Genomic DNA, 11,672 nt, shown 5'->3' with positions numbered 1-11,672 from the left:
TATACAAGGTGTTTGTAACAGGGGGTTGCAAATGGAGATTCATCTCTCGAAGGACATTCTCGCAAAAAACCCTCTTATCTTACTTTGATGTGTGGGGGTCAAGGAACATCCCCTTAGACCTCCTGGGGGGGTGAATATGGGAGTGCCTGATCACCTTTCTTTCAACTAGAAGATCAAAGGTCAAGCTAGTGCTGAAATGTTGACCTGGGCCATAGTAATTGCCTGCAGTCTGGCAAGCAATCAGCTTGAGGACATCGAGGATAGCAACATAAGTACTAAAGTTTTACTGATTTTTGCTCGTTGGACAGAACTATACAGGAGACAAGTGAGGGTATCGAAGTGGGTGTTGCTCGTGTGCGGTATAAAACGTCAGGTCATTTTCTGCCTTTATCTCTTTTTCTTTGAGCCCAGCCAGAATTTTGAGGATGGACTTACAGTACAAAACATATTATCTCAGTTTTTTTTATGTTCTCTGTATCTCTAGTTCTTTATGAATCAGCATTTTTCTTTCCTTGTAAATAAAAAGAAACTTTGCTTCTTTGAGCGTTGTGTTTCATTTCATTATAGCTAGCATTATTATTAGTAGCACAATTAAAATTATCAGAGCTTTAGCAGAATAGCACATTATGGAAACAGACAATATATAGTTAATTATTGTATCTAGGCAGGAAAACCACCGCCATGTTTTTTTTTTTTTACTGGAATAAAATTGAAACTTGACTATTAAATGGTGGTGTGGTGCTTCAGTTCTTCTTTTTATGTTTCTTTCCTGAAGAACAGACCCATCTTTGTTCAGACAGGGTTGGCATCTACTCCCATGGCTGAAATACAAGCTCAGAGACAACACAATCATCTAATTCAGGGGTCTCCAAACTTTCTAAACAAAGGGCAACTTTACTGTTCTTCGACTGTTCTTGAACTGTGGCCAGTGGGAGAAGAAAGTACTAATAGGTAAATAATCAGTGAAGAGTTTTGATATTATCTACCTCAAGGTTATCGTGTCTCCTGAGAAAACCCTACAATTCCAATGGGGAAACAACATGGGCGAAGGATACTTTTTGGACTGGAACTTTAAGAGTACATTTTGTTTATTTTTGGTGAGCGCTGTTTTTACTTGTATAGGGAGAAGAAAGTGCCCTGGTTTAAAGTAAACAATGCCTCATCAGTGGTATTTGGTGGAGTAATAGTGCCCCATCATTGCTGTCAGTGAGAGGAATGCCCCCCCCCCCCATTATTGGTAATAGTGGGAGGAATAGTGTCCCATCATTGGTGTCAGTAGGAAGAATAGTAACCTATCATTGGTGCTAGTAGGAGGAATAATGCCCCGTCATTGGTATCAGTGGGAGTAAATGTGCCCTATCATTGGTATTAGTGGGAGGAATGGCGCCCTATCATTGGTGTCAGTGGGAATAATAGTACCCTACCATTGGTGTTAATAGGAGGAATAGTGCCCTATCATTGGTATTAGTGGGAGGAATATGGCCCTATCATTGGTTTTAGTGGGAGGAATATGGCCCTGTCATTGGTATCAGTGGGAGGAATAGTGCCCTATCATTGGTATTAGTGGGAGGAATAGTGCCCTATCATTGGTATAATTATTAGTGGGAGGAATAGTGCCCCATCATTGGTGTTAGTAGGAGGAATAGTGCCCTATCATTGGTATCAGTGGGAGGAATAGTGCCCTATCATTGGTGTTAGTAGGAGGAATAGTGCCCTATCATTGGTATTAGTGAGAGGAATAGTGCCTTATCATTGGTATTAGGGGGAGGAATGCTGTCCCATCATGGGTATCAATGGGAGGAATAGCGCCAAGGGCTGGATAAAGGCAAGCAATAGGCCGAATCAAGCCCTTAGGCTACAGTTTGGAGACCACTAATCTAATTGATGGTGCCTAATCCGTTCTTAGCTGTGTCCACAAATGTCTGGCACAGATTAGCTGCTACTGTAGCCTTTCATCTTGTGAGTGGCTATAAAGTTACAATGTTGCAGTCTGGTAGCTGGGGGAGAGGAGACTAAGGAAATGCTGCATCCTGTTTGCAGCAAACTGTTGGCATCACTTCTAAGGAATGGAATGTCTAGGGAATGCCACTGGACTGGAGCCCAAAAAACACCTAGAATAGAAAACTTCAACTGTTTATAAATTGTTAAAAGTTACTTCCTTCACTAATAAATCAATGCTACTTTCAATGTACGAGTTAAAAAAAAACTATAAGCCCTTGTACACACGGTCGGAGATTCCGACGGAATGTGTCCGATCGGACTGTTTTGTCGGATATTTCGACTGTGTGTGGGCTCCATCGGACTCCGACGGACCAAGTTTTCCAACTTTTTGGTAAAATTTTCAGACAAAATGCTCCGATCGGACATACTCCGATCATGTGTAGAGAATTTCGACAAAGTGGCACGCATGCTCAGATCAAATTCCTACATCAAAGCTATTGGCTACTAGCCTGAACGTAGTCCCGTCGTAAAGAAATAACGTCATCACGTTCTGAACGATCGGATTTTCCGACAACTTTGTCCGACCGTGTGTATGCAACAGTTTCGGACAAAATCCGACGGATTTGGTTGTCGGAATGTCCGACCGTGTGTACAAGGGCAAAGAAATAATACACAATCCAAATGCTTAAATGTCCAGCCAAAAACAAATTTTCTTTTGGATAAAGTGGGGAAAGATTTGATACTCTCTTTTAGGGTGACAGTTGAAAGGTGTCTCCACTAAAGCCACGCCCCGACATGTTTTGCTCTGCCCACTGGAACGTAACCATATGGCCCCTATGATTAAGCTCCAGTGGGCTGAGCAAAACACCACCACTTTAATCTTCCAGTGCAGAGAAATCAGCACAAGGGACATAACTCACAGTCAGTAGGTTATGTCCCTTGTGCTGAATCCTCTTCTTTTAGTAGTAATCCTCTTCTGTTCTCCAGACCCAACTACCACCCCCACCACCACTTTAATCTTCCAGTGCAGAGAAATCAGCACAAGGGACACAACATATGAAGATATAATCTTTTTGACCCCAGATCTCATATTTAAGAGGCCCTGTCATGCTTTTTTTCTATTACAAAGGATGTTTACATTCCATATAATAGGAATAAAAGTGATTTTTTTTTTAAAGAACAGTAAAAAAAATAAAAATAAAAAGATAAAATATTTTAATTTTTTAAATGCGCCCCGTCCCGCTGTGCAGAAGCAAACGCTTAAGTGAGTAGCGCCCGCATAAGAAAACAGTGATCAAACCCCACATGTGAGGTATCACCACGATCGGAAGAGCGAGAGCGATAATTGTAGCCCCAACTCAAAACATGCAACCTGTAGCATTTTTTTAAAACGTCACCTATGGAGATTTTTTAAGGGTAAAGGTTTGTCGCCATTCCATGAGCGGGCGCAATTTTGAAGCGTGACATGTTGGGTATGAATTTACTCGGTGTAACATTATCTTTCACAATATAAAAAAAAAAATATTGGGATAACTTTACTGTTGCCTTATGTTTTTTATTTTAAAAAAGTGTGCTTGTAAGACCTCTGCGCAAATACGGTGTGACAGAAAGTATTGCAACGACCGCCATTTTATTCTCTAGGGTGTTAGAAAAAAAAAATAATAGTATAATGTTTGGGGGTTCTAAGTAATTTTCTAGCAAAAAAAACAATTTTTTTAACTTGCAAACAAATCTCAAAAAGAGGCTTGTTCCTTAAGTCGTTAAACATTTTTAATGAATTCATAGGTGGACTTTTTGTTAAAATATATGTCTGAAGTTCGACTTTAAAAAAAATATATATATATAAAAACCCATAATGGGCTGGAGTTTGCCCATTATTAGAAAAAAAATTCTCCCAAAGGGGAGGGTCTTAGAAGAGGTAGTACAAGACACTCAGCTGCTTTCTGTATGGGTTCAAAGCTCACATGCAGAGGAAGCAATACAGAAGTCGCCTTGCAGACATGGGAGTCTTATACAGCACTAATTACAGAAGAATGATTTTCCAACTTCTTGTGGCTTCCCTTCTTCACTTCCTCACAGGTATTTTGTTCCTTATTTATAGTTTTATTTGGTGAGTTATATTTTAACTATTGTCATTTTTTTTTAAGGTTTTAAACCAGTCATACTAAATGCCAATAGATCATACTTATTTAGAACATTATTAAATAAAATAAAAATAACTATATTAATCAATTAGTAATTAAAACTATTTAATCTGTGTTTTTAATACATATTTAAAGAGTTGTAAAATTATATATATATATATATATATATATAATTTTACAACTCTTTAAATATTTATTAAAAACACACACACACACATATATACATATATATGTGTTTTTAATACATATTTAAAGAGTTGTAAAGTTGTGTATATATATATATATATATATATATATATATGTATGTGTGTGTGTGTGTGTGTGTGTGTGTGTGTGTGTGTTTTTAATAAATATTTAAAGAGTTGTAAAATTATATATATATATATATATATATATATATATATATATATATTTAATCTGTATTTTTAATACATGTTTAAAGAGTTGTAAAATTATATATATATACCACGTGTATATATATATACACACATGCATATATACATACACATACATACAGTGGTGTGAAAAAGTGTTTGCCCCCTTCCTCATTTCCTGTTCCTTTGCATGTTTGTCACACTTAAGTGTTTCGGAACATCAAACCAATTTAAACAATAGTCAAGGACAACACAAGTAAACACAAAATGCAATTTGTAAATGAAGGTGTTTATTATTAAAGGTGAAAAAAAATCCAAACCATCATGGCCCTGTGTGAAAAAGTGATTGCCCCCTAAACCTAATAACTGGTTGGGCCACCCTTAGCAGCAACAACTGCAACCAAGCGTTTGCGATAACGTGCAATGAGGCTTTTACAGCGTCCTGGAGGAATTTTGGCCCACTCATCTTTGCAGAATTGTCCTAATTCAGTTACATTAGAGGGTTTTCGAGCATGAACGGCCTTTTTAAGGTCATACCACAACATCTCAATAGGATTCAGGTCAGGACTTTGGCTAGGCCACTCCAAAGTCTTCATTTTGTTTTTCTTCAGCCATTCGGTGGTGGACTTGCTGGTGTGTTTAGGATTATTGTCCTGCTGCAGAACCCAAGTTCGTTTCAGCTTGAGTGCACGAACAGATGGTCGGACATTCTCCTTCAGGATCTCTTGGTAGACAGCAGAATTCATAGTTCCTTTTATCACGGCAAGTCTTCCAGGTCCTGAAGCAGCAAAACAGCCCCAGACCATCACATTACCACCACCATATTTTACTGTTGGTATAATGTTCTTTTTATGAAATGCAGTGTTCCTTCTACGCCAGATATACTTGGACACACACCTTCCAAAGAGTTCCACTTTTGTCTCATCGGTCCACAGAATGTTGTCCCAAAAGTCTTGGGGATCATCAAGATGTGTTGTGGAGAAATTGAGACGAGCTTTGATGTTCTTTTTGCTCAGCAGTGGTTTTCTCCTTGGAACTCTGCCATGCAGGCCATTTTTGTCCAGTCTTTTCCTGATGGTGGAGGCATGAACGCTGACCTTAACTGAGGCAAGTGAGGCCTGCAGTTCCTTGGACGTTGTTGTGGGGTCTTTTGTGACCTCTTGGATGAGTCGTCGCTGCGCTCTTGGGGTAATTTTGGGCGGCCGGCCACTCCTGGGAAGGTTCACCACTGTTCCATGTCTTCGCCATTTGTGGATAATGGCTCTCACTGTGGTTCGCTGGATTCCCAAAGCTTTGGAAATGGCTTTATAACCCTTTCCAGACTGATAGATCTCAATTACTTTCTTTCTCAATTGTTCCTGAATTTCTTTGGGTCTCGGCATGATGTGTAGCTTTTAAGGATCTTCTGGTGGACCTTACTGTGTCAAGCAGCTCCTATTTAAGTGATGCCTTGATTGTGAACAGGTGTGGCAATAATCAGGCCTGGGTGTGGCTAGAGAAATTGAACTCAGGTGTGGACAACCACAGTTATAGTATGTTTTAACAAGGGGGGCAATCACTTTTTCACACAGGGCCATGATGGTTTGGATTTTTTTTCACCTTTAATAATAAACACCTTCATTTACAAATTGCATTTTGTGTTTACTTGTGTTGTCCTTGACTATTGTTTAAATTGGTTTGATGTTCCGAAACACTTAAGTGTGACAAACATGCAAAGGAACAGGAAATGAGGAAGGGGGCAAACACTTTTTCACACCACTGTATATATATATATATATATACACACACACATACATATATATATATATATATATATATATATATATATATATACACACACATACATATATATATATATATATGTGTGTGTTTTTAATACATATTTAAAGAGTTGTAATATATCTTTTCATGCGACAACACTGAAGAAATGACACTTTGCTACAATGTAAAGTAGTGAGTGTACAGCTTGTATAACAGTGTAAATTTAATGTCCCCTCAAAATATCTCAACACACAGCCATTAATGTCCAAACCGCTGGCAACAAAAGTGAGTACACCCCTAAGTGAAAATGTCCAAATTGGGCCCAAAGTGTCAATATTTTGTGTGGCCACCATTATTTTCCAGCAGTGCCTTAACCCTCTTGGGCATGGAGTTCACCAGAGCTTCACAGGTTGTCACTGGAGTCCTCTTCCCCTCCTCCATGATGACATCACAGAGCTGGTGGATGTTAGAGACCTTGCGCTCCTCCACCTTCTGTTTGAGGATGTCCCACAGATGCTCAATAGGGTTTAGGTCTGGAGACATGCTTGGCCAGTCCATCACCTTTACCCTCAGCTTCTTTAGCAAGGCAGTGGTTGTCTTAGTGGTGTGTTTGGGGTCGTCATCATGTTGGAATACTGCCCTGTGGCCCAATCTCCGAAGTCACCTTTATCCTCAGCTTCTTTAGCAAGGCAGTGGTCATCTTGGAGGTGTGTTTGGGGTAGTTATCATGTTGGAATACTGCCCTACGGCCCAGTCTCTGAAGGGAGGGGATCATGCTCTGCTTCAGTATGTCACAGTACATGTTGACATTCATGGTTCCCTCAATGATCTGTAGCTCCCCAGTGCCAGCAGCACTCATGCAGCCCCAGACCATGACACTCCCACCACCATTCTTGACTGTAGACAAGACACACTTGTCTTTGTCCTCCTCACCTGGTTGCCACTGACACATGCTTGACACCATCTGAACCAAATAAGTTTATCTTGGTCTCATCAGACCACAGGACATGGTTCCAGTAATCCATGTCCTTAGTCTGCTTGTCTTCAGAAAACTGTTTGCGGGCTTTCTTGTGCATCATCTTTAGAAGAGGCTTCCTTCTGGGACGACAGCCATGCAGACCAATTTGATGCAGCGTATGGTCTGAGTACTGACAGGCTGACCCCCCACCCCTTCAACCTCTGCAGCAATGCTGGCAGCACTTAACTTCTTTGGTTGACCATGGCGAGGCCTGTTCTGAGTAGAACCTGTCCTGTTGAACCGCTGTATGGTCTTGGCCACCTTGCTGCAGCACAGTTTCAGGGTTAGGGATGAGCTTCGAGAACATTGCCTGTTCACCGAACAGTCAACAATTTGGGGTGTTCTCAGCAAATTAGAAAAGTCGCAGAACACCCTGTAAAAGTCTATGAGAGAAATCTGAAGTGCTAATTTTAAAGGCTTATATGCATGTTATTGTCATAAAAAGTGTTTGGGGACCTGGGTCCTGCCCCAGGGGACAAGTATCAATGCAAAAAAAAGTTTTAAAAACAAATTTTTTTCGGGAGCAGTGATTTTAATAATGCTTAAAGTGAAACAATAAAAGTGTAATATTCCTTTAAATTTCGTACCTGGGGGGTGTGTATAGTATGCTTGTAAAAGGGCGCATGTTTCCCGTGCTTAGAACTGTCCCTGCACAAAGTGTAATTTCTGCAGGAAAAAAAGGTAATTTAAAAACACTTGTGGCTATAATGAATTGTCGGCTCCCTGTAATACAGAGAACAGTCATTGAAAGTCATTGATTAAAAAAAAAAGAAAATGTGGGGTTCCCCCAAATTCAATTACCAGGCCCTTCAGGTCTGGTATGGATATTAAGGGGGGGACTTGGGGTTCCCCCCAAAAATCCATACCAGACCCTTTACCCAAGAACGCAACCTGGCAGGCAACAGGAAAAGATGGGGGGACGAGAGAGCGCCCCCCCCTGAACCATACCAGGCCACATGCCCTCAACATTGGGAGGATGCTTTGGGGGTCTGTGACCCCTCAAAGCACCATGTCCCCATGTTGATGGGGACAAGGGCCTCATCCCCACAACCCTGGCCGTTGGTTGTGGGGGTCTGTGGGCGGGGGGCTTATCAGAATCTGGAAGCCCACTTTAACAAGGGGATCCCCAGATCCTGCCCCCCCCCCATTTGAAATGGTAAGGGGGTACAAAAGTATCCCTACCATTTCACAAAGAAAGTGTAAAAAATTGTTAAAAAACACACAGACACCGTTGGTAAAAGTCCTTTATTAAAAATAAAAAAAAAATGTAAAAAAGATTCCAGCGATGGTAATCCACTCTTGCAATCCAGCGATGGCTGATCTCTTCTCCGGGGTCCAGCGATGGCTGATCTCTCCCGATGGTCCAGCGCAGCGCATCCATCATGTCTCCACCAGAGACACTGCGGGAATCCCGGCAGCCTGACGCGTCTTATCTGAGGAGGACGGGGCCACCCGTCACCTGACCCAATGACGTATGGGTGACCCCGCCCCCTCTGATGTTAGGCAGGTTTCCGTTACATCAGAGTGGGGTTGGGTCACCCGCACATCAGTGGGGAAGCCCGGCTTTCCCTTTGTGGCCAGGGTTGTGGGGATGAGGCCCTTGTCCCCATCAACCCATCGAGGCACAGACGCCACTAGACAAAGCATCACACCGCCTATGCCGGCTTGCCTTTTTCCCCCGGTGCATCCTGCTGCCATCTCTTCTCCGGCGACATGACGTGCATGTACCAAGCTAGCCACATGATATAAAAAGAAAGAAAAAATATGATTCATCAGATAAGGCCACCTTCTTCCAATAATCTGTGGTCCAGTTCTGATACCTATGTGCCCATTGTAGAGGCCTTTTAGCTGTGGACACAGGTCAGCATGGCCACCTTGATCGGTCTGCGGCTACAAAGCCCCATACACAACCAACTACGATGCACTGTGTGTTCTGACACCTTTCTATTTGAATCAGCATTTACTTTTTCAGCAATTTGAGCTACAGTAGCTCTTCTATTGGATCAGACTACACAAACCCATGTTTGATCCCCATGTGCAGGGGCGTTGCTAGCTCTTCAGAAGATCTGGGGCTAGGGCCCATAGAAGCGTAGTAAAGAAAGTCATAGGCTTGGGCGGGCATACACATGAATACACAGTAATATATATATATATATACAGTGGTGTGAAAAAGTGTTTGCCCCCTTCCTCATTTCCTGTTCCTTTGCATGTTTGTCACACTTAAGTGTTTCGGAACATCAAACCAATTTAAACAATAGTCAAGGACAACACAAGTAAACACAAAATGCAATTTGTAAATGAAGGTGTTTATTATTAAAGGTGAAAAAAAATCCAAACCATCATGGCCCTGTGTGAAAAAGTGATTGCCCCCCTTGTTAAAACATACTATAACTGTGGTTGTCCACACCTGAGTTCAATTTCTCTAGCCACACCCAGGCCTGATTATTGCCACACCTGTTCACAATCAAGGCATCACTTAAATAGGAGCTGCTTGACACAGTAAGGTCCACCAGAAGATCCTTAAAAGCTACACATCATGCCGAGACCCAAAGAAATTCAGGAACAATTGAGAAAGAAAGTAATTGAGATCTATCAGTCTGGAAAGGGTTATAAAGCCATTTCCAAAGCTTTGGGAATCCAGCGAACCACAGTGAGAGCCATTATCCACAAATGGCGAAGACATGGAACAGTGGTGAACCTTCCCAGGAGTGGCCGGCCGCCCAAAATTACCCCAAGAGCGCAGCGACGACTCATCCAAGAGGTCACAAAAGACCCCACAACAACGTCCAAGGAACTGCAGGCCTCACTTGCCTCAGTTAAGGTCAGCGTTCATGCCTCCACCATCAGGAAAAGACTGGACAAAAATGGCCTGCATGGCAGAGTTCCAAGGAGAAAACCACTGCTGAGCAAAAAGAACATCAAAGCTCGTCTCAATTTCTCCACAACACATCTTGATGATCCCCAAGACTTTTGGGACAACATTCTGTGGACCGATGAGACAAAAGTGGAACTCTTTGGAAGGTGTGTGTCCAAGTATATCTGGCGTAGAAGGAACACTGCATTTCATAAAAAGAACATTATACCAACAGTAAAATATGGTGGTGGTAATGTGATGGTCTGGGGCTGTTTTGCTGCTTCAGGACCTGGAAGACTTGCCGTGATAAAAGGAACTATGAATTCTGCTGTCTACCAAGAGATCCTGAAGGAGAATGTCCGACCATCTGTTCGTGCACTCAAGCTGAAACGAACTTGGGTTCTGCAGCAGGACAATAATCCTAAACACACCAGCAAGTCCACCACCGAATGGCTGAAGAAAAACAAAATGAAGACTTTGGAGTGGCCTAGCCAAAGTCCTGACCTGAATCCTATTGAGATGTTGTGGTATGACCTTAAAAAGGCCGTTCATGCTCGAAAACCCTCTAATGTAACTGAATTAGGACAATTCTGCAAAGATGAGTGGGCCAAAATTCCTCCAGGACGCTGTAAAAGCCTCATTGCACGTTATCGCAAACGCTTGGTTGCAGTTGTTGCTGCTAAGGGTGGCCCAACCAGTTATTAGGTTTAGGGGGCAATCACTTTTTCACACAGGGCCATGATGGTTTGGATTTTTTTTCACCTTTAATAATAAACACCTTCATTTACAAATTGCATTTTGTGTTTACTTGTGTTGTCCTTGACTATTGTTTAAATTGGTTTGATGTTCCGAAACACTTAAGTGTGACAAACATGCAAAGGAACAGGAAATGAGGAAGGGGGCAAACACTTTTTCACACCACTGTATATGTGTATATATTCCCATAGAGACCCCCACTTACATCAGGATCCCCTGAGAGACCCCCCTTACATCAGGGTCCCCAGAGAGCCTCCCCCTTGCATCAGAGTCCCCAAAGAGCCCCCCCTTACATCAGGGTCCCCAGAGAGCCCCCCTTACATCAGGGTCCCCAGAAAGCCCCCCTTACATCAGGGTCCCCAGAGAGCCTCCCCCTTGTATCAGGGTCCCCTGAGAGCCCCCCACTTACATTAGGGCCCCTAGAGAGTATCCCCCTTAAATCAGGGTCCCCATAGAGCGTTCCCTTTGCATCAGGGTCCCCAGAGAGCCTCCCCTCCCCTTGGGGACCCCTGCAGAGACTCGAGGCTATGGGCCACAGATTCGGGGCTATAGCCCCAAAAGCCATCCCCTAGCGACGCCACTGCCCATGTACATCCGTGTTCTTTGGCTGCCCATGAACCTATCACCTATAGTCTGGTGCCTGCAGAATAATGTGGTATATGCCGCTGCTTGCTGTATTTTATGAAAGTTATGTGTTCCTTGCATTATTTAAATGCTGCATGAGGTTGCTCCTGATATGGAAAGATTTTTGCTGATTCTAAGGTGTTCATGTCCCTGAGAAGCATATAAACACAGGAGATCAGCTTGCCTGGTGTTGTCTGCTG

The 11,672-nt window shown here is 42.4% G+C and overlaps 1 protein-coding gene and 1 long non-coding RNA gene across 2 annotated transcripts in view; one reads left to right on the top strand and one right to left on the bottom strand.

Annotated features, from left to right (window-relative positions):
• Positions 1 to 11,672, bottom strand: part of LOC143942864 (uncharacterized) — a 41,060-nt gene that overhangs the window by 1,704 nt on the left and 27,684 nt on the right. The gene's annotated exons all lie outside the window — the stretch shown is intronic.
• The window catches only part of LOC143942862 (uncharacterized), a 57,130-nt gene continuing 49,360 nt past the window's right edge, over positions 3,903 to 11,672 (top strand). Inside the window, exon 1 of the mRNA XM_077464268.1 lies at positions 3,903 to 4,020. Within this exon, the coding sequence (XP_077320394.1) occupies positions 3,906 to 4,020 (115 nt within the window). The 5' untranslated portion in view covers positions 3,903 to 3,905. The remainder of the gene's footprint in view (positions 4,021 to 11,672) is intronic.

This window comes from Lithobates pipiens, unplaced genomic scaffold (genome assembly GCF_037356315.1).
Source record: "Lithobates pipiens isolate NorthernLeopardFrog02 unplaced genomic scaffold, aLitPip1_a1.2 Scaffold_30, whole genome shotgun sequence".
Taxonomy (NCBI): Eukaryota; Metazoa; Chordata; class Amphibia; order Anura; family Ranidae; genus Lithobates; species Lithobates pipiens.
The sequence above is the reverse complement of the archived record's forward strand: the minus strand, read 5'-3'. Positions and strand labels throughout refer to the sequence as shown.